The 23,006-nt window shown below is 66.9% G+C and overlaps 1 protein-coding gene across 4 annotated transcripts in view; it reads right to left on the bottom strand.

The window, feature by feature from the left end:
- LOC117649354 (B-cell lymphoma/leukemia 11A-like) overlaps positions 1-23,006 on the bottom strand; it is a 151,063-nt gene that overhangs the window by 58,782 nt on the left and 69,275 nt on the right. For 3 of the 4 annotated variants that reach the window (XM_034392016.1, XM_034392018.1, XM_034392015.1), the window contains exon 2: positions 7,289-7,375. In XM_034392016.1, coding sequence (XP_034247907.1) covers positions 7,289-7,375 — 87 coding nt within the window. Of the gene's footprint in view, positions 1-7,288; positions 7,376-9,797; positions 9,859-23,006 lie in introns of those variants that run through there. The other variant, XM_034392017.1, reaches the window with a different exon arrangement.

Genomic DNA, 23,006 nt, shown 5'->3' with positions numbered 1-23,006 from the left:
GGCGGTCACCAGCGGGACCACTCCCACGCAGTCAGGCAGTCAGGCTGCGAGCCGGATGACCGCGCGGAGGACGCCGAGGACCGCGACGAGGTTGTTGGCAAACCTGCCGGCCGCGCGCCGCACCGCCGCCAACCTCGGCGCCTCATTGAAGATTCGCCGCACGGAGAGGCGACCCGGTTAGCAGATTTCGGATGACGCCGGAGCGGCATGACGCGGCTTAGCCGGCGAGGCAGGGAGGCAGGACTCGAGATCGCGACGAGATACGGGCCGGACCCTGGACCATACCGCACGCCCAGCAGGCCCAGCAGGCCGGCAGCCAGCACGCCCCCACCCACCGGACGACTCACCGACGGACGGGCCGCCAGTGCTTTCCAAAGCCGGTGTGCCCGCCGAGGGCGGCCGAGGGCCTGGTGGCCCCGCAGACTTACTTTTTGGACGAGAGAAAAAGGAACATAAAATGTCCGTTCCGTCCTGCAGGGACCTGACGCGACACGCGGGGTCAGCCCGGCTAAGCCCGTACCGCCCGGCCCGCCACACTGCAGCACCGTGGGAGGGAGGCCGAGCCACGCCGAGCACGGCGTGCTGCACCACGCCCGTTACCCGGACGACCAAAAGACGAAGAAGAAGGAGGAGCAGCAGGACGAAAGCGTGCCGTGATGAATAATTAATAACTTAATGACAAAATGCGCAATGAGGCTCTCCGGATGGAAAAATGAAAATAATAATAACCTTCACGTTCGAAGAAGACACACGCGTTTACATTGTCGATCCCGTCGAGCCTCCTCACCTCGTGCGGCTGCACAGTGTGGCTGACCGGCAAACAATTTATCGGCTCGGGGAGTTGGCTGCTGAACGCCCTGGCCCTCCCGACGCTTTGGGCCCTTTGGACCCTTTGGCGGCCCGCTAATTTTCGCCCTGGTTTACGAGCGCAAAATGACGACGACGCTGCCCGCCTCCAAGACCGCCAGCACTGTGCCAGCACGGCCGCCGCGACGCCCTAAGCAGCAGGGCGGCGGACACCAAGTGGCGCCGATTGATTTTCCAGTGTAAAGAAGCCGGTAACGAACCGAGGCAGCGGCGGCGGCCCCGCGAGGCCCTCGACCAGCGCGTCAACGGCGCCGGAATCGAGAATCGATCCCCTGGCGTTCGACCCGTAAGAACGCCCTCGGTGAATTTCTCGCCGCCATCATCACCGCCCATCGGCGCGGCCGGTCAGTGTTTTCGGACAGCAGCAGCGACCATAACGACGGGCCTCTCTCTCACTCCCCCCAATGGATCGGGCCAATCAGTCGGCGAGACATATGAGCCGCGCGTCGGCGGGCAGGGCAGGGTCTACACCACCGTAAGTCCGCCGGGAGGGCAGGCCGCGTTACGCGAGTCTCCTGCTCCTCTCGGCGCGCCGCCGGATTGGTCTAGTCCGAGATGGATCGCGGGCTGATTGGCCCTCTGAACTCCACGCGGCGGCCTCGCGGTGTTCCATCTCTGCCGCACTCGCCGCACCAAGCCACGCCACCAGAAAAACAAGAAGAAAACAAAGAGAGACGGGAATTTCGGAGCTCCGAGATGCAAACAGCACGTGCAAAATTGGATTATAATCACTGGCGATGCGGATTAATCACCCACTGCACTGCCGCGCACGTCGGGGAGCTCATTACCGCGGCCGAAATCCGCGGCCGCGTCCGAGAGGCGAGGCGGGCGAGGCGCAGGGAAGGCCGGTGGGGGCGGGCAAGACGCGTGTTCAGCTCCAGAGTCTCAGTGGGACTCAAACCGAACGTGTGGCCCCACCAATGGATTCCTCGTTCCAAGGGCAATCCATTGGCGGGGTCACACGTTCAGTTCGAGTCCTTTTCAGCGACCCTGGAGCCCAAAACGCGTCTAGAGTTTCGGCCGCCGCCGCCGGTCGCCTGGCCCACTGTGCGACGGGAAGGGCGTCCGGGAGGGGCGCCCCGCGACGCGCACCGCGCACGCAGCCGCGAGCAACAGGACACCACACTGCTTTACGGCGAAACGCCACTAAAAACGCCCCGCGAGCCGCCAAACGGCCGACGCCTGAGTGGACGTGCGGGGTGGCAAGGCGCGCCACAGCGCGCACGCGAACCGCCGCGATGGCCCGGCCCGTCTCCGGGGCGTTGGTCGCTCTCGGGCCGCGTACGTACCCCGTCCGTATGCCGCGTGGGCCTCGGACAGAGGTCAGCCTGGGTCGCCAGGGGAGAGGAGGGGAGGTGTAGTAGACGGCCTGCACCGTGCGCAGCCGATATGTTGACGGGGCGTGGTGCCACATCGCGAGCCAAAGAGTGTACTCACCGCAGTAAAACTGTGAGGTGCGCGCGTACACACACACGCACACACAGACACACACACACAAACGAGTAGCTTTCCATGCCGGACCGCTGCTGCTGCACGCCGGGATTTTGACGAGTCCCTCCTCCTTTATAATGTTTGCGTCTCGGCGGCGACGGGACGGACTGTATGAGGAAAGTGCGATGAGGAGGGAAAGAGCCTCGCTGCGGAATCCGTTCCTTCCTCTCTTTAGCAGCCTCTCGGCTTCTTTTTGGCTTTTCGGTCTGCCCCTTTTGGCCCGCGTCCAGGCCGCCCAGGCCCGCCGTGGCCCCGCCGCCACTTTGGCGGACACCGGCCGGCGCGGTGCGGCACGGTGCGGTGGCCGCCCGGGTCGTCGTCGGCGCCGTGTACGTACTGACGGTGTACCGACGCACCGCGACAGAATAATATGTAATGCCCCCCTTTCGCCCATCATTCATTCCAGAGCCCCCATTCATGCTGCGCCGACCCCGTCTCTCTCGCACCACTACGGGGCGTCCCATGAGCGCGAGAGAGACGGAGCCACAGTCCGCAGGCCGACTGGGCGACACAGAGCGCCGAAATCACACATCACAATTACGGCGGGGCACGCGACAACAACAACAGCAACAACAAGATAACGTTATTTCGGAATATAAATACGGCCACGGTTGTATGCAAATGAGGCCGGGGACGGGAAAGGTTGGATGGCTCCGGGTCGTCAACAACCCTTCCTCCGTTTTTTGTCTCTCCTCTCACTTCTTTTTTTCAGCGCGACAATGTAGTGCTGCAGGTGAGTGTGCGCGTGGCCGCGACTTGATTTAGGGACGGCCCCCGTCGCCCTCCTGGTCCACTTGGCGGACGGTCGTCAAAACGCGGAAATAGGGACCAAAACAAACACCGCCGCTCGGCCGACCGGCCAGCCAGCCAGCCAGCCAGCCAGCCAGCCAGCCAGCCCGGCGGCGCGGCGGCGGCTCGCCTTGCACAGTCAAGACCAACAACGGCCGCCGTGCCGGCGCTGCGCTGCCGGCTCGGACTTGCCGACTTGTCCCTTGGTGCCGAATTTGCCTCTCCGCCTTTGTCTTTCATATCGGCCGACGCGCAGAATGAACACAAGGGGATTCGGCCACAGTGCCGGCACTGCCGGCGCATCTACGGGGGTTTTACGAGCTAGGCGTGGCGGCGGGCCTGCGCTCGGACCTGTCCGGCCGTTGCGAGGCTGTCTCTGTCTCTCTCGCACCCTAACGGACCGCCCCTCGAGTGCGAGAGAGACAGAGCGACGAGAGCGCTGTTTGGAGTCGGTGCGCTGCGCTGGCTGCGCTGGCCATCCTGTTTATTGCTTTACGACGAGGTGGTGCCCTTGCTGTGCCGCGCCACACCGCGCCGGCCTGGCCGGCCTGTGGAGCGCAAAGTGCAGCAGGCCTTGCTGACCTGGCCATCGCCATGCCATCGCCATGCCATCGCCTGGCCCACCCTGGCAAAGCCAAGGCAAGGCCTGGTCGCAACGTGCCGATTTGGCCCGGGGAGGGGGGGGGGGGGGACTGCGTGTGGCCGGGGGAGCGCGTCGGGCCTGTCGGGCCGCCCGACACGGGACGCTGCCGGTGGCGGTGGCGCGGGATGGCGCCACCAGCCTCGGGAGGGTCCGGCACTCCGGCAGCAGGTCCTCGGGGTCCTCAAAGGACACCGGGCCGACACAGCTGCGGCGGCTGCGTTAGAGTCGTTTCATCGGTCTGTCGCAGTCGCATTCGCAGCGCTCTCCGTACGGGTGCGAGAGAGACCGAACGACAAATCGCTCGGAAGAGGCCCATCCAGGGACGGACGCGCACCGAGCGGCATGGCGCAAAAAGGGGCCCGCCAGTGTACTGCCCCGAGGGGAGGGGAGCGGCCGGTACAGTATCGCTGCTGCATGGCGACGGAGAGGCACAGGCAGCCCAGAGCCGCGAGGTTTGCCGCGTGCCACCAAAAAGGAAACGACACCGAGGCAATTTAAATTCGCCGAAGGAGGCCCAGCGCCCAGCAAGACTGATTCCGAGGGTCGCGTTCGTCGCTCTGTCTCTCTCGCACCCATAGGGGGCGTGCCATGAGTGCGAGAGAGACAGCGCAGCGCGCACACAGGTCCCGAGGCGGACGGACGCCTTATTTAACGTCCAAAGCGATTTATGCGCCGCGGAGAGAGAGAGAGAGAGAGAGAGAGAGAGAGAGAGAGAGAGAGAGAGAGAGAGAGAAGGGAGAGGGGCGTCCAGCGCGAATGAGATGAGATATGGGTCATTCCATACATCCTCCCTCCCCCTCCCCGCACCTTTCTCCCAGACTGCACAACGTTTGCTGCAGTAATGACTCGGCTTGCGGCCCAGCGCGAGGCGCGGCGCGGCGGTTATTCGTCAAAAAGTTTCGGCATCGGTGAACAGTGTAGCGTACCCGTGCGCGGAGCGCGGACAACACAGGACGCACATGTGTCCGTCCAGCAGATAGCGGGCCCGCGCCGCCGCGCCGCCGTCAAAGCCGTGCCTTGTGACAAGCGCAGCCGGCGGGCGCGGTGCCGGCACCGTGTCGCCGCGGTGGTGACGCCGCCGTCGGCGTGCCGTCGGCCGTCGTGTACTACGTGGTCCTGCTCGCCGGGCGCGCGGCCACGCCCGCTTCCGCTATCGCGCACCGGCCCTACACTCCGCCGCGCCACGCCGCGCCACGCCGGACTCGAATATTCAGCACAAAACGAAAATAATGTCCTCCCGTCCCGACCCTACCCTCGCCGACCGGCCGACCGGCCGACGCGAGCCAAGCCCAGCTTCAGGTCCCTACATAATGAACGAACGGCCCGGCAAACTGCGTAATAAAGAGTGCCTCCCCTCCCCCCCCCCCCACCCCGCCATTGTCCCTTTTGCCGCCACCAGATGAGCTAAGCGCAAAACTTTCGCTAGTGGCGCGCGTTATTTGTCGGCCGAGTTCGACTGGCGGCTGAACGGCGCTTCCGTCACTCTGTCCCTCTCGCACCGACGGCCTGACGGACGCGTCGCGCGGAGGTGCGAGGGAGACGGGGCGACGAGAGCGAGCTCGGAATGAGTCGGCTGGCGTCCGCCGGTGCGCACCGCCGGCCAGATAGACAGCCGAGTCCGGCCGGACCAGAGGCATTGGCATTGTCCGATTGTCCAAAGTTTCTAATTAGCTCCGCGACGTGGCGTGGCTTGGCGTGGTGCGGCGGGGGAGGGCGCCGACGCCGTGCACGCGTAGTCCGCGGCGCCGCGGCTCGGCCCGTCGTTCGTTTGCACACGTTTCATCACGACGGCGACACGGTGGCCTCCGCGCTCCGCAGAGCCGGTGGGGCAGCACACTGATTCCGAGAGTCCTTTTCGTCGCTCTGTCTCCCTTGCACTCATGGCGCGTCCCGTACGGGCGCGAGAGAGACGGAGCGACGGGCCGACTGCACGACGGCCGCGAGGCCCGCGCCACGGCTTTATCAGTCCTTTATTTACAGCCTGCCTGCCGCGCCCGGCGTCGCCCGGCCTGTCCTGCGTCCAGGACCCCCAGCGGGGCCTCCGCGTTCAAACACGCCACGCCGCGGCGAGTACGTTCTTGACGCCAGCCAGGAGCACCTACCCGCTGCCTGCTGCCTCTTATCGCGCGCAAATAGCCCAGATTTACAGCCAGAAGACAAACAGCGCGCGCCTCGTCACGGCCGTCCAAACACGTCGGTCCATCACGCGAGGGCGGCGGGCGGCAACCACCCCTCGGCCCCAACGGCCCCCAGGGCCACGGGGGCGGCGCGCCGCGTCCGCGATGACGCGCCGAGGACACGGAACCACCGCGGGGCAGAGGCGGCGCGCGGTCACGCAGTCGTCGGCCTGGTTGCCGGCCCCGGCCTGGCCTATTTGGTTTGGTGTTTGCACGGGCTTTACGACCAGATTACTGGGACACTGAGGCGAGGCCGGCACTGCCTGGCTGCGCGCTGCGCCGCGCTGCGCCCGGCCCGACCGGGCGGCCATTGTTTTATGGGCCTTATCCTTTTGTCCACTGATACGGGTGGAGGACTCACGGCGCACAGCGCGCCGGGGTGGCGGATCAAGCCGTCGCCGAGTCCGGCGTCGTCAACCTGCCGAGATCTCGGCGTTCTTGGCCGCCAGCGCGATTCCCACGGCCGCCGCGCCGGCCGGCTGGCCGACGACGCGGCAGTGCCGAGGCAGTGCCGCCAGCCCTCCGCAAATAAAACGACGCAAAAATGCGCTTTGGCCGTCCACGGCGGCCACGTGTGCGCGGTGACGTCACATTCCGCAGGGCCTGCAGGGCCACCACTACGCACGCATTACGCTGGAATGGCGACCGCGCGCGGCCGGTACGCCACGCAGGTGTGCCAACCCGCCGGACACGTGTGTGCAGAGCACTGCGCTCGCGGATCAAAAAGCAGGGAAAAAATTAAACATCTCTCTACCTACGTCTGCGCCGCTGTGCCGCTGCGCGCCGTCGTCGGCGGAATCCCGGCTGCACCTGCGACTCGGCCTGCGACTCGGCCTCCGCGGAGTGCCCGTGCTGGTACAGATTCGCGGACGCAAGAAGACGCCGCTCAAGGGCGCCGTCACAAAGCGAAAAAAAAGTTTTTTGTTTTCTAATTTTATTTTTTGTAGAGAGAGAAATAACACTAATGTGTTGCGAGAAACTGTGCGCCGCGCTGCCCTCGTCATGTAGTTGCAGGGCCGTGTGCTACGCTGACCGGACAAGCCCCCCTCCCCGCCGCGCCCCGCCCCGGGCCCCCTGTGTCCGGGAGCGCTCCCACGCCCACGCTTCGAGTCACAGTAACGGCACGGCACCGGTCTTCCAGCGATCAGGTCAGCGCACTGGACAGCGCACTGCTATAACGATCAGTACACACGCCGCAACGGTCCGCTGTTCGCTCCTCGGTATCGAAATGACGGGAAACGCGCCAATTTTCACGCGCGACGAGTGTTAGTGAGCGATCAGGTTAGATCGTTAAAGAAAAAATAAAAATACAAAAATTCACCTTCAATCTTAGTTGAGCTCACGTCCAGCTTCTGAATTTTCTCGCAGTACGTCTTGAGTTCGTCGTCCTCCGTAGCGCCCTCCATACCTGTCGGGAGAAAAACAAAGTTAAATCCTGGACACCAAACACCGCCACCGTCAGCAAGCCAGCCGCGGTACGGTTGAAGGGCACTGCGCGGTGCCTGCCGCCCCGCCGGTCGTCCTCAACGCCCTTCAGGACGAGGGGCGTTATCGCTAAGCCTGGCCGCCGTGCCGCCGTCCGCACCAGCGCGAGGACGTGGCGCAGGTCAACTCGACATTCTCCGATTTAGATCTCATTAGACGCGGCTTGACGGCGTGCAGTGCGGCGGGGCGGCGGGCACGCTGCCCCACGGGCTGCCCACAGTGCCCACGCACCGCCAACCGGTTCGGACCGCGCGTCACTCATGCTTCCAGGGACGCGAGCACGCCGACCACGCGGCCGCGGAGCTACTGGGGCCTAACGTCGGCCGCGCCGCGCCACGCCGCACCGCGCCACGCCGCGCCTCGGCGACCAATCAGCACATCGGCCGGCCGGCTGCCCGCGGCCAGCGCCGCCCATTGGCTGTCCGGCTGTCCGAGCGACGCCGGCCCAGCGCCTACACTGTACGTGCATACCAATTAGAACCGCTCTCGATCCACTATCATCGACGCCCGGGAGGCCGGCGCGGCCCCCTCCACGCCGACGAGTGGCACACCGCGGTGGGGCCGCCTGACACGACGCGAAGAAGGCTGACGACGTGGTGCCTGACTCCCGGGGCCCTCTCGGTGTTCCGCGGAACCCCCTCACGTTCCCGACTGTGGTCCACGTCGCGTCCGCGCGGCGGCGCCACCGCGGCAAGGGTCATGGTTCCCTTGGGCAGCCCTTCTTGCCCCACCGCGGACTTCCGGACAATCCCAACAACCCCTTGGCGGACTCCCCCCCCCCCACTTCTTCCTCCATAAAGCACGGCACGGCGTCGCGCTGTGATGGATTTCGCGTCGACAGTCCGCGTCACACGCCACGCCGCGCCACGCCGCGGCTCAGCGGTGCGACCAACCGGTCACCCTCGCCCAGCACAAGCAGCCAGTGCTGCAGAGAAACCTTTTGTTCTGTCGAAAAAGTCAGACGTTTGTCATCGCCCCCCCCCCTCCCCCCTCTCTTTTTCCTCTGTCGCGGCTACTCACTCCTTCCGCCATTTTTTCGCGCCGCCGCAGCCACCGTGGTCGCTTGAGCGTTTTGGGACTTTGGCGACGAGAAGCAGCGAAGCAGCATGGGCGGCAGTGCAGCGCCACTGGGCCGTGCACAGGACCCGCTTCTGTCCGGCGTCACCCCCCTCCCCCTCCCCCCGGAGCCGCCCCCGGATCCACCCCCTCCACCTGATGGTGGCGTCTGCTCACGTCCGCAAACTTGTCCGGAATTGAAAAAAAAGAGTCGCTCTTCTCGTGGGCGCTGGTGCTTGATGCTGCTCGTCCCAAGTTGACCGTGCCGCCGTCGGGACGACGCCGGGACGTGGCGGGGCGGGGTGGGGTGAGGTGGGGTGTGGCGGGGTGGGGTGTGGCGGGGCGTTCCGGCCATCTCCTCTTACCGATTCGGCGCGCCCGATTTCGACGACCACTGGCCCATGGCTTCGCCAGGCTCCGCCAAGCTTCGCCAGCCTAGCCAGCTCGCCGGCAGACGGCCGCGGATTGGCCGTATCGGGCTGACCGGACCACTTAGGCCCCTCGACGGCCATGGCGGCGACGCGGCGACGCCCCCCGCGGTCCTTGCCCTTGTCTCGCATGCAGATCGGCCACTTCGGCCCCCGGACACAGGGCCGCGGCCGCGGTCTAGGGACGGCCGAAAAGCTTTTCCCGCTGCAGTATTTACATCGTGCGGAGAAACGAAAGCTCGTCGTGGTGGTGACAGTGTGGTGGTGGTGGTGGGGGCCGTGCTGCACCTCGCCGCGGCGTGACGACACGCGCGCCGCACGCAGCCACAGGCCGACGCAACGCCGCGCCACGCCGCGCCACGCCCTGCGTCGTCTGCTATTTCAATTTGATTTGCGTTCTGTCGGTAATAGACTTCGTGCGGATGACACTACCGCGACGCGGCGCGCCGCTGCGACGCCAGCAAGCCGCAGCAGCAACCGGTTCCCGACGGTTCCCGCGTCGTGAATGGCCAAAGCAGGCAAAGGCAGGCAGAGCCTGCCCCTGCCGCCGCGAAACGCAGCGCACCGTACTGCACAAATTACACGGGTATACGAAGTAAGAGGGGTCCGCGTCGGCGTGCATTGCGGCTGCAACAAGACAAGCATGCACCACGACCATCACCACCTCCACCACCCCAACCAGCACCAGCCCGACAAAGCGCAGCAAAGCGCACAGACCAAGCACCGCGAAGCCCGCCAAGCACAGCAGCAGTCCACTACGTCCACTACACAGCACCCATGCACAACAGGCAGAGGCAGGCCGAGGCGGAGCGGCGAGAACAAGAAAGAGGAATAAGTAAGTAAAAATGAAGTGTGGCCGACCTGCTTTGATTCGGCAGTTTACGCGGGGCTCGCTGGGCCGGCGGCTGGCGGGCGGCGGGGACGCGGCCCGCGGAGCGAGCGCCCCGAGCGACGCCCCGAGCGCGGCCCCGAGGGTGGCCCCGAGCGGCGCCCCCGGGGGGCCCAGGGGCGCCAGCGGTCCGAGGGCACCCAGCGGGGCACCCAGTGGGGCGCCCAGTCCGCCCGGACCTGGCCCCGAAGGCCCTGACCCCGGGCCGGGGCCCTGGGTGCCCTGGGCCTCGCGGGGCAGAGCCGGCAGAGCCGGCAGTGCAGCGGGCACGGCTTGCGTCTCGCTGAGCGTCTCCATCCTGAGCTTGGTGTGGACACCGCGCCGATCACGCTGCCAGCGCTGCAAGGAGCAAAACCAGACAGGGCTCAGTGACTCCCACATCCTAGAATCCTACCGCCAACGTCCGCCAACAACGTGCACAGTGCCGCGGAGCCGCGGACAGGTACTACACCGAGCGGAGCGGAGCGATTCAACAGTTGGTCCACGTGGCGTGGCGTGGCGGGGGTCGCGGGGCCGCGCCGTTTCCATGGCGGCGTCCTGGCGGCGTCCTGGCTGAGTGACGCGGGGCTTTCGGGGTTAATTGGGATCGGGCCGGGCGGTGCCGCGGTGCTGCGGCGGGGCGGTCGTGGCGGCGCCGCGGACCGCAGCCAGCCAGCGCAGCCCTCGGCCACCTCGGGGTCAAGCAGGCGGTGAGGCCCCGAGATAAATCATCCAAAAGAGGCGCGCGGACCGCACGTCAATTCGAAACGTTCGGTTCGTCACCGCGACGCCACGCTCCGGCCGGCCGAACGGGAAAGAAAGAGTAAAATTGCCCCCTGGCCTCCTAGGCCTGCTCGGCGCACGGCGCGAGGCGCGGTCCCGCGGCCCCATATGGGTCCGGACCTGACCGCGACGCCCCGCCGCGCCCCGCCGCGCCCCACCCCGCCCCGCCACGGCGAGCACAATGGGCGGGAAGGGAGTTCGTCAAACCAACGTGTTCACACGAGCAGCGGCGCGGCGTAATTATGGAAACTAGGCGAGCCTGGGCGAGTCTGGCGAGACTGGCGAGTCGAGGAGGAAGAGATGAACGAGACGATTGCACGGACGAACAGGAGCCATTCGCCGCGTGCAACACACACACACTCGCTCTGTTGCCGTGCAGAAAATAAAACAACAAAAACGAGAGAAACGAGGTGGCACCGCCCGTACTCGAACCCGCGCCGGACGGCCGCCGTATCAGGGGGCTTTGTTGGTGGCTGTCGCCGTATCAGCGCGTGGTCGTACTCGGCGTGTCGTCCTCTGCTTCTTGTTTCGTGCCCGAAATCTCCGGGACACGCGGCTTTTAGGCTCCTGGCCGGCGTCGTCCGGCGGCGGCCCGTCCTCTTATCGGCGACCTGGCCGGGCCACGGTCCGGCGCTATCACCAAGAGTGCCCTGGTCATGCGGCCGGGAATGCGGGAGTCCTCCCGGAGTCCTCCGGGGCGCGCGGGACGCGTGTGTGCACTCCGGACTCCGGCCGGGCTCCGGGCGCCTCTCCCTCTAATGCCCCACCGGGCCGCGCGGCAGACTGATTCCGAGAGGCATTTTCGTCGCTCTGTCTCTCTCGCACTCATGGGGCATCCACTGTGGGTGCGAGAGAGACAGAGCGACGAAAACGACTCTCGGAATCAGTCCGCCGCAGGCCGTGACCGAAAAAAAAAACACGGCGAACTCTGCGGCGCGGGCAGCGCGGGCAATAATGGACTCGGATCATGCTGACCCGGCATCAGATAGAACAAAACGCGGCGACGCTTCGTGGAAGCTGGCGAAGCTGGCAGCGAGCTGGAGCCGGTCGAGCCGCCGGACCGCACTGCGCTGTGAGCTTCCGTTTTTCCTGCGATTCGAAACCCGATTTTATTTTTGTAACGCGGCCCGGCTGCCGGTGGACGGCGCGACCCACCCAAGGTGTCGTCATGGCGGCTACGCGTGGCTAGTTCTCGCCCTTCTCGGAAGCGAGCGGGACGTCCTTTTGTCGCCGGCCCGCCGCCGGCCGGCCGTCTGGGACCGGGAGCCGAGCCGAAGGACCGCCGGCGCCGGCGAGGCTCCGCGTCGCTGGACTTCCCTCCCCGCCCCGTCGGCCCCCGTCGGCCCCCGCCGCGGCGATCCCACCTGTCCGCCAACGCGTCGCGCAGACAAAGTGCAGCTGCAGCGCCACACAGTGCAGTGCCGCCCTGGCGCGGGGAGCTGCAGGACTCCGGGTCTGCAGCGGGGCGCGGGCCGGACGTCGGGTCGCTACATCACCGGGGCGCCGTCCGCCACCTTGCCCCGGCCGCCGCGCCGCCGCCAACCGACGGATAGGACGGAAGCCCCGCGCCGTTTCGCCGTTTTTTCGCCGCGCGTTATTCTATTTCCCTTTATCTGCCTCGATGGTTTTTCGAGAATCCGGGCGCACCGCGGTGGCGGCCCGGCGGCCTGGCGGGGCGCGCGAGCCGCGGCCGGGCTTGCACCACCCGAGTGGTCGCGGACCGAGTTGTTAACCGGAAATGACCCCCACGGAGGGCAATCGTGCATACAGCAAAAAAAAACACGAAAAATAAAGAAATAGTCGTGCTGGAGCCGCTATCGCAGCGTCGTGCGGCCGGGCCGCGGCCGGGCCTCTTGCCACGTCATGAACCGAATGGTATCGGCGAGAAATGGGAAAAAATGGGGCGCGGGCAAAAGCGAAAAAAGGCGACGGCCAGTGCCCCGGCAGTGCCCTGGCAGTGCCCCCGCAGACCGGGACCCTGCCCCCTCCACTTAGGCCCCGCCACCCCATGGGCCGTGGCTTCTCGGGCGACCCTCCGGACTCCGGGCCCTCCTCCTCACCGCGTCGCCGCCGGAGTTCACTGAGCCGTGCCGCGGAGTCGCCGCGCCGCGCCGCGCGGCCAGGGGGGCCCCCTCCTTTGGTGACGACGCCGTGACCTATGAACCGAATCTTCGGCATCGCGTCGCTTGACCGACCAGGCCGTGCTCCTGTGCGTCAGCTGCACGTCCGCCCGCCCCGCCAGTACCCTGTAATCGCTCCGCGGAGCGCAGCCTTGCAGCATCCAGCACCCAGGCGGATCGCTGAGCTCGAGCACTGCACGACAAGCCGCCCCGACCAAGGCCGCGACTCGATCCTGTTTCCGCGTTCGCGACGTCTCGCCGGCGAAACGAAGAAAGTGCAAGCCAAATGTCATCATGGCGTCGCGGAGCGCCGTCCCATCCCCCATCCCACGCCGCGACGACTCACATCCAGAAGTGGCCCGGCGCGGCGCGGTGGATCATAATTCCATTTCATAGCGCCGCCGTCGGATTTCTTCCTTTCATTTCTCACAACTTCGGCCGCCCGTTTTTATTCTCCCCGGGACGGACGTTGCGCCACGCCGCCGGGTCCACGTCGGGTCGGGTCGGGTCGGGGCGGCCCGCGTCGCCATCCGCGCGTTTCCTGTGCCGCCGCCACGCCGCCACTGCCGCCGGCGGACTGTTCAAATCGGACGAAAAATTGGAACGCGGCAAAAAGATAAAGGGCCTGCCTGCCCGGGCTGCCCGGCGAGGCGAGGCCGGGCCTTGGTCGCAGTGGGCGGCCATCTCGGCCTAATCGCGCTGGGCCGCGGCCCCGCGGGGCTGGCGGACGACGCCCACGCCAAGGCGGGGCGGCCGGAAAGGCCCGCCGACGGCCAGCCGACGGCCAGCGGACACACTACTGCACTTCCACCACAGCCTGTCGCAATGTAACGAACCATGATGGACGGACGGACGGTCGATCAGCATCGACCACACAATCGCACAATTATCGGTTATCGGCCGACCGGGCGACCCACCTGGAGGGCCTGGAGGGCCTGGAGGGGGAAGGGCGCGCGGGTCAGGGGGCGCCCCGGTGCAGATCAATCGTCATCAGCATCCCGGCTTCGCGGCGCTCGGCCCCGACTCGGACAAGGAGGCCAGCAGCGACACTCCGATTGGACGCGGCTCGTCAGCACGCCGACGACTCGACGACGCCCTGCTGCCCTGCCCGGCGTGGGCGGCGCCGAGCGACACCGCCAGCACACTCATTCCGAGAGTCGTTTTCGTCGCTGTGCCTCGCTCGCACTCGTGGGGCGTCCCGTATTGACGCGAGCGAGACAGAGCGACGAAAACGACTCTCGGAATCAGTCCGCTGCGCCGCCAGCCGACGACGCCCTGCCCGGACAAAAGGCGCGGCGTACGGTACACTGGTGCCTTTGCAATCGCGCGGCCGGTCAGTGTGTGAGGACCGCGCGAGCGCCGCGCCCGGGGCAGCCGCGGCCACCGCGACGCCGTCCGCGTCCACGGCGTGGGCGTCGCGGCGCAGGCCCCTTTCGCCGGAGCGGACTCCGCCCACGCCGCCCGGCGCGCGGCCCTGGCCGGCTGGCCGGCGTCCTGGTCCGGCCGGCGTGGCGTGACCGACGCCGCGGAGCACAATTCGCCATGGACACACCGCGCCGCGCCGCGGACAAATTCGTTCCGGGATCTCGAATTTGAGAGGAAAGCCAGATTTTTATCGCACCCCCGACAACAACAACCCGTCGGCCCGTCGCCAGTCCGCCCGTCCCGTCGCCGGCCGGCCAGTCATCAGCGTCGACGCCGCGCGGCAGTGCGCGCCAGGGGGTCGAACTGGCCGGCCGGGCCGCCGCGGCCCGCACAATCGAGGGCGTGTTCGTGCTCGGCCCGTGAAACGCCTCGCCTCGGCGCGCCTCGGCGATTGTCGCGACACTCGGCCCCATCATCGCGGCCCTGCTTCAGGTCCAGACTACTTTAGAGGTCATCCTGGAGGTGCGCGCCGTACGCCAGCAGCGCAAGCAGCGCCAGCGCGCCGTTCGAGTGGCGGTCGGCGGGCCCTCGAGGCAGGGCGCGGCGTGGCGGCGAGCGGCCCCGCCCCGCCCCGCCCCGCCGCCCCGCCCCGCCCCCCGCTGGCCAGCGCGCATCCCGGAGGAGCGTCGTGATATTGCCCGGCAAAAGGTTAGAGGGCGGTGGGTGCTGGCTGCGCTGTGCTGCGCGGTGGAAGGACGGCGGTCATATTGGCTCCTTTCACCGCCTTCTGAAAAGGTCCCACTCCAGGTCCACTCGGCCGTCACGCCCGCCGCGGCCCGCCGTCCGCGCCACGACGTTCCCATGCGGCGCGGCGGCACACCAACAACGGCCAAAACTTGGAACAAGTTGTGAAAGACGCAACGGGACCGAGCGACCAACCAACGGCCAGAGAGAAATGAAAAAAAAAAAAGCTCAAACGGAGGGTCATCGCCGTACGGCACACGGTGCACCACGTACTCGTTGTCCTGCCCGGCCGGCCCGCCCCGGCCCTTCCGCTCGAGCCGCTTAATATTCATAAAGCCAGGAGATGATTTAAGTGGGGCTTCCAAATAAATTCAGCGGTCACGACTCGATGTGTATCGTAGCGTGCAGCATATTTCACAGTGACAAAACGCCAAAGCGCGCGCCCAGCTCCGCGGCCAGCACCGCGCGCAATCAGCGGCCGGGGCATCGCGAGCCAGTGGCGTGCCGCCACGACGCCAATATACCCGCCAAAAACAAAAGCGGCTCCATAAATAAATTAAAACGGAATCAAAGGAAAACCGGCCTGGCGCCCCCCAGCGGCGCGGCCGACGCCTCGTCCGCGCGCTAATGAACGAAACACACTCCGTCTCTCTCGCACCCCTAGGCGAGCCCCGTGAGCGCGACGGAGACGCAGACAAGCCGACGGACAGCTGACCGCTCCAATCGGGAATGAAGTGACCACGCTGCCGCGCCCTGGCCGCGGGGGGCGCCTGGAGCCTCGCCTGGAGCCTGGAGGCATCTATGCAACGCGCGCGCTGTGCTCACAGTGTGCTCACACCACGGCGACCACTCTTCCTGGCGGAATGGGAAAAAGAATCAAGATCGCCTACCTTCCACGCGTTGTACGCACCGCGCCTCGCCTCGCGGCCCCACAGTGTGGGCCCCACACTACCGCGTGGGGCGCCGCAATTTGCGGCCCTGCTTATCATAAGGGCATCACCCCCACCCCCGCCCCTTCTCACCAGCCGCGCAAACTTTGCCACTTGCATCCATTAATCATGGGCCGGCCGAGGGGCGGCCAGGAGTGCGAGAGAGAGAGAGAGAGAGCGAGAGCGGCCACGATCACGCCGATGACGGCCGCCGACAGCGCGCAGACATCGCCGTCTGGTCACCTACTGCGACGCCCGGGCCGGCCGCCCGTGCCAGTGTACAATCATGGTACAATCCCGTCCCGTCCGACTCGTCCCGGGGACTCCACGTCCACGCCCCCACCGCCCTCCGCGGACACTCCGGACGACGGCGACGCGCCGCGACGCGCGGATTCCAGAGGGGCGCATCCATCAACAACGACGGGCTACACGGTGTCAGGGGGATAACGCGGGGCAGAGCGCGGACCGAGCCAGCGGCCAAAAACAAAATAGGGAATGTAAGCGGGCCGCGGCGTGTGTTCCGTTCCAGGCTCCAGATAACACCAGCGACATGATCGATAATTTCCTCTCTCTCTCCGACTTTGTCCGGCCTGCGGGCCCACCGGGCCGGAACACGTGTCGCGGCCAGGCAGGGCGTTGTCGCCGCCAGGCCGTGCCACTCCGCCTTTTTACTGCCGGGCTAATCCGCGGCCAGCGACTGGAACGGAGCCTTACCATGTGGTCACTGCGTGGTCATATTGATTTGCATGACGACGCGACGGCCGCCTCCAGGAACGCCTCACAGTGTGGGGGTGGTGGGGGTAGGCCCCTCGACAGCCATTCCGAGTAATGACCCAACCCTTTGCTCACCGCGCCGCACCGCGCCGCACCGCGCGTGTTGACACAGCGACCAAGGCGGTCTCCTTCTATTAGCCTCGCCCCCGCCCCCCCAGGACCTCCAGGACCGCGCCACGTCGCCGTCGTGGAGCTCCGCGACGAGTTGCGACTTCTTGGCGACGGCGAGCTGCCGGCCAGCGTCGCCGAAGCGATGCGAGGCCTTTAGCAGACTGGTCGAATTTCTGCAGCGGTCGGCAAAGCTTCGGCAAATATGAGCCGTGGTGACGTCGGCGGCGGCGAGGGCCACACAGGCGGCCACCCCGAAAGTCCCTTTTCATCTTTTCGCCCGAGGACCCCGGCAACCCCGGCCCCGAAAATGGAGGCCCGGGCCGCGGCGGCCGTCCTTGTCGCTCGGCAAACAAACATATCTCGCCCTCGCACTCGCCGTGTTTTTTTAGGCCCTCTCGTTTCCGACATTATTTTTACAACCCGCGCCGCCATTATGTGTGGGACAGGGCCAAAGTCAACCTCGGGCGCACCGCTTCGGCCGTCGTCGTCGTCGTCCTGGAGCGCCTTTGGACGCTGCCCAGCGCGGCGGCATGCGGCAGCGCTAGAAGAGCGTCGCCGTCGTCCCGGAGGTAGCGGCAGTAGCCATCCCGCCGCCAAATTGCAGCAGCCGGCCCTGCACCCCCCCCCCCTCCCGTTCCGCCCCGAACGGCGCAACGATTGCCGTGCCCTCGGCCAATTACGCCCTGCCTTTGCAGTGCAGTGCCTTTGGCGGCCGGCGGCGTCCCCCCGGCGTCCCCAGCGACGGTGCCGGGCAGAGGCGCGCCGGCCAACGCGTCGCTCCGGCAGCAACCCACGGCCGAACCACCCGGCCGGCCGGAAGCACCCGTACTCCTACCCCCTACCCGGCGGCGAGGCGTGGCGGGGCGGGGCGTAGGGGCGGATACGGGTCCAATCTGGCGGGCAGACGGGGCTGGCAGGCAGGCAGGCGGGCGGGCCGCGGCCCTTAGATTGCGGGCCGGCCGACGGCCAGGCCAGGCAACGCCAGGCAAGCGAATGGAAGGACACATCCAATTTGGAAAGTTGCCGCCGCACTCTGGTGCCGCCCCGCCCCCCGCCCCGCCCCGCCCCGCCCCGCCCGCTACGCCCATTAACGGTTGTCGTTCGAGTTCGGCCCGCAGGACAGTCGCCTCCCCCGCGCCCTCTAGCGGCGGGCCGCGCCGCGCCGGGCCGCGCCGGCCGGGCGAACAGGTTTTGCGTTGTTTGCATAGATGTCCGGCGCGTGTTCCATTATCGTTTCCCTTGTTCTGCTGCGCGAGCTGCGCGCCGCGGCGCCGCGCGCTCATCGCCGGGCTTTCGTTGGTCTTCGTTCCTAATCCGCGGCGGGCGCATCGCCGGGCCAAGCACCGGGACCGGTTTTCATTTCGGGGATCGCCTATGAAATATATATAAGCCCGTACGTGTCCGCCCGCCGCGAGCCGCGAGCCCCGCGCGCCGCCAGAAACTTATGGTCCGTCAGCACGTCGAGGGACAGGGCAGGGCAGTCCCGCCGGCCGACCGGTCCGCTCGTTTCCAACACACGCCAGAAAAGTTTGGGCCACGCGGGCTGCAGACTGATTCCGAGAGTCGTTTGCGTCGCTCTGTCTCTCTCGCACCAGTAGGGGACGCCCCGTGAGTGCGAGGGAGACAGAGCGACGAAAACGACTTTCGGGATCAGTCTGCCGGGCCGACGCTGGGCGGCGTGCGAAGCGGCAGCGCGCCAACTTCCCCGGCGCCGCCTCGGAGGCGGCCGCGACGCCGCGACCCCCGAGAGGAAGAAGAAGCTCCCCTCCTTTGGGTGCCTCTGGCGCCGCGCCTCGCCGTGCCGTGTCCCCCAGTTTCCCACCGAATTCCTCTGGCCATAAAATGGCATTGACGCGGTGGTCAGCGGCCAGCGGCACGGTCGGTGCCGGGGTCATCCTTCCATAAATCAGACAGGCCCGGCATTAGGGGACGCTCTGCAGCTATGACGCTCCGCGGAGGATGCAGATAAGATGCAAATGCGGGACAAAACGTCTCGCGGTGCTGCCGTGCTCGCCGTGCCGCTGGACCGGGACGACGCGGTGGACGGTGCGGACCGCGGCGGTTGCGGCAAAACGAACTGTCGGACGGAACACATTTCCACACGCAATACCGCGCGGCGCGCTGAGCCGTCGTTTCCGGTGTGCATGCAATACTCGGACACGGAGGGGCTCGGCGGGGCCGGGCTCGGTGGCGCACAAACAAAGGGGTCACCTCCCCAATCGCCGGGGCCCGTCCGCCAACGACCAGGTGGAAAACGGTTTCCAGAAAAAGAGGAAGTCCCCGCCGCCCCGCGCGACCGACGACGATCATCAATAGAAGAAAATCAATCCGGGGTTCCGAGAAGTTTGTCCGGGCGGGACGGGCGGGACGAGCGGGGCACCCCGTCCTGCCGCCTGGACTGGGGCCTGGACCGCCCACGACCGGCGACAATTGACTCGTCTCAACGAGGAGATTGTTTGTTGCGCAACAATGCGCCAGTTTGTTTCACGCCGCCAGGTGTATAGTGTAGCGACAGAGTAGCGCAGGTGGGGGCGTCTGAGGTGCTGCTGTTTACAGTGTCGTCTGGGCCGCGCCGTGCCGTGCCGCGCCGGGCGCGTACTGCTTTGATATAGCAGCCGTTTTGTCCCTTTGTTACATTTTCAAAAAGTGCGGCGCTCTCCTACCGGACGAGTAGTGATTGCAGCGCCATTGTCCATCGGCCAGGTGACAAATACCGTCTGGGACGCCCCCGCCCCGAGGCGAGGCGGCTGAGGCCCTGGCCGCCAGACGAAAGCCATTTGTAAATGGACTCGGCGAGCGCCCTGCACTGTCCACTTGCTCCACGTGCCGGCCGGGGCACGGCGGGGCAACCAACGAGGCGACGAGCAGCACCTGCACTCAGCAGCACGGCCCCGGACAAAGGCCGAAATGTCTGGCCAACTTTTTCCCCGGGTCACGTGAGCGGCCGCGCGCACTGAAGGCGGCTCGCTTCATCCACCTGAGAGGGAGAGAGAGATGACGGGAGGGAAAGAGTTCGATGTGGGGCCATGGGCCATGGGGGCGCACGTCCCGATCGCCCGCACGGCCGCGGCGGCGGTGGCGAGCGCCAGCGCCATCTAGCGGCGGTGGAGAGAGGCTGTGCGCTCCGCGCTCCGCAAGCGCCGGGCGCTACCACCCCGCCGGCCGCGGAGCGGCAAGGCAGCGACGCCGGCGACGCGGCGCCCTCCCCTCCGACGCCGGGGCGCGGGGGTGCGTGTGCGGGCGTCGCGAGCGGCGTCGGAGGGGCAGCGATGCCCTCCCCTCCGGCCGCGGTCGGCGTCGAGGAGTACGGCGACGCGCCGCGGGGTGGTTCGAATGAATGAACACTCCGCGCGGGTGCGAGCAACCCTTGCACATCCCGGGGAGCCTTGGCCCGCCCGCCCCGCCTGCCCCAGATTGCTCACAGCTGTCAGCGTACGCCGCTGCGCGATGCGCGCCTCGCGGGGGCGCGGGCCGGCGGCGGCGGGGGCCGCGGGGCCCGAGGGGCCGCATCCGCTGACGGCGTGCTGACGGCGTGCTGCGGGTCCGGTCAGGCCGCCGCTCCGCCATCGGGCCGGCCGGCCAGATGTCCGCGGCGTAATAGGCCGTCATCGAGGTAATTAACCAGCACGAGCTGCGAGAGCCACGACGAGCCGCGCGCCGGGGCAGCGTATCCGTCCCGCCAGTTTGTTTGCGTACAAATGACAGTGTCCGCCCCGAGCCCCGGGCCCCACCACGTCGCCGTCGACGGTCGGCGGCCACGCGCCGCCAGCGACCGGTCTTCCTCTGCGGCGTGCGAGCCTCGCTCTGCGCGGCCCCAAAGTCCCGCCGGATTAGCCCTCAGTCCGCGGACTCCGGATTCCTGCGCGGACGCTGCGGACGCTGCGGACGCTCGCGCGAACAAGCAGGTGCATCAATATCCGGCGCGGCCTCGCTGGGAGCCCTTCGCGTCGTGCCTCGACGGCCACTCCATAACTCACGGCGGAGCCGCGCACGACAACAAGTGCATAATGACGAGGAGGACGACGAGGATGACCCTCTCGGAGGTAGCGCGCGCCGCGCCACGCCCAACCCTTTTGTGCGGCTGCAAAAAGGCCGGCCCGGCTACTTACAAGGCGGTGCCGATTACCGCGAGCCGGGTGATGATTACGCCGGACACGGGCCGCGGCACGCCACGGCGAGGTGAGCAAGGGTTCACGGAGAGGCCGGACGGCGGACAAAGGACAGCACCCTGGCCATCCAAGTGGCCACCACCCCGGCCCTGCCGGCCCTGCCTGCCCAGTGGGCTGCCTCGCCCTTCTGTTGTTGACCCTTTTGTGCGGTCAGCATGACAAGTCTCATCATTCTCAAGGTGTGTGCGAGTGTGTGAGTGCGGCAGCGATGAGCGCAAGGTAATACTGGGCGGGCGTGGCATCACTTTCTCCTCTTCCGCTACACACACACACATGCGCACTCACACATGCACACACCTGCTTGAGGCGCACAACAAGAAGAAAATGTTCGCATGTCCCGCGCCCTGCTCGGCCCTGCTGCTGCACCCCTTCCCTGCTTCTTCAAACTTGCCCGCGAAGGCCTCCGGGGGACGATCCCTCTATCAAACAGCACGGGGGGCGGGGAAGGGAGGGGGACACCGCAGAGGGCGGCGAGGAGAGGAAGAAGAGGGAGAGCGAGAAGAAGAAGAAGGGGAAGAAGTTGGCCCACCTCTGCTGTTTGCCCTTCGTCTTACTTTCCAGTCAAGTTCAATAAATTATGCAGGCTTAGGAGGGGCCGTGGGCACAATGCAGTGCTACCACCGTGGCGCCACAACCACGCCGCAGCCACACACACCCATCGAATAAAAAGTGCAAATAAAGTTGGACAATCTATTCGCAGGCTGATACACCGAGGCGCGGGTCGCGAGAAGGAGTGACCCGACCCGTGACCGACACACTCACACACACACATGCACAAGCACACCGACAGGGACGACTCCTCGCCTGCCAGGCGCCTGCCCGACCCATAAAAAAGGGTCACTCCGGGCAGGGCCGCGGCGGGGCGGGCGATTCGTATGTACACATGTCCGGCCGTGTTCGCGCCGTCTTTCTTATTTTCTTTATTTTTCCCCCGTGTCGTGGCACTCCTGCGCTGCCGGCGACGCAGTGACGCGACCGCGGAGCGCGGTGCGGCCGGTATGGGCATAGCGGTGCTCCGCAGCTCCAGGTATTGGTTTAAGCAAAGTAGGTGTGTGAGGCCTGAGGCGCCTGAGGCCGTCAAGGACCTGCTTCGTGTTTGCTCGGCTGACCCGGGCCGCGTGGCGGCGCGGCGCGGCGTGGCGGCCAGGCCGGTCGAGCACCTTCAGGGAAACGGGCCGGTCGTCCAGGACGGGGCCCTTGGACGGCTCGCGAGGAGGAAATGACCCTCGCTGTCCAGTTTTCAGCCAACATACACACGCGTCGCGGCATGCCGTCCGTCAGGGAGTGGCTCATAGTCAACACGGCGGGGTCACGACCCCCCCCCCCCCTCCCCCGCGGCCCTCCGCGCCGCCCCAGTCCGGCCGACACCCGCCGTACTGGATCCATCTGCCAATTCCGCGCGTCGCATCGTAGTCCGTCCGTCCGTCCGTCCGTCCGCACATGTCGGCCCGACCCCAGTTAGGCCCCCCAGGGCCCGCTGGGTGGCCTGGCTGCCCGCCCCGCCCCGCCCCGGCTGGCGGACTGGTGTCATGCACTGCTCATGTCGCTTGGCCGGAAGCGGGCAATATGCCCAGGGCCCAGCGCAGGGCAGCGCGGGGCAGCGCGCCTTGTCCCGCAGTCCGCACGGCCGACCATGCCGACCAGGCGGGGCATGCGGAGCTCGTTGCGCCTATTTGGTCCATTTGGCCCAGTTGGCCCGTGGGGGACTCGGGACTCCGCAAGTGGCGAACCCGCCGCCCCCGCCGCCCCATCCTGGACCTCGTCCTGGACGTCGCCCTGGACGCCAAGTGGACAGCGGGGCCGCGCTCTCGTCCTGGAGGACGGCCTCGGCCGAGACGCACGCGGTCCAGTCAGCGGCGTCGCGTCGTGGTGACGGAGAGACCCACGCGTTTTAATCTATTTCTCGGCCCGGATCCGGCCGGCCGGCCGCCGTCTTTTTGCCACGTTATTCGCCTCTTCCTGCCGCCGCCCCACCCCCGCCCCGCCGCCAACGTGCCAAAACGCAGCAGAGGGTGAGGCCGAGGCTAGACACCTGTCGCCTTTTTTTCCGCCAGGCCGTGGCCGTCGGGCCCTTTGGAGGAGCGTAGATTGCTCCGGGTTTCCGTCCACGCACCGCCCGCCGCCCCCGCCACCCCCGCCATCCGTTCCGGCTGCACGTGCAAACCGAAAGCCCGGCCCCAGCCCGCCCACGTAACCCGAAACTATGA

This window comes from Thrips palmi, unplaced genomic scaffold (assembly GCF_012932325.1).
Source record: "Thrips palmi isolate BJ-2018 unplaced genomic scaffold, TpBJ-2018v1 HiC_scaffold_4, whole genome shotgun sequence".
NCBI lineage: Eukaryota > Metazoa > Arthropoda > Insecta > Thysanoptera > Thripidae > Thrips > Thrips palmi.
Note: the sequence above shows the minus strand (reverse complement) of the source record. Positions and strands in the feature narration are given on the sequence as shown.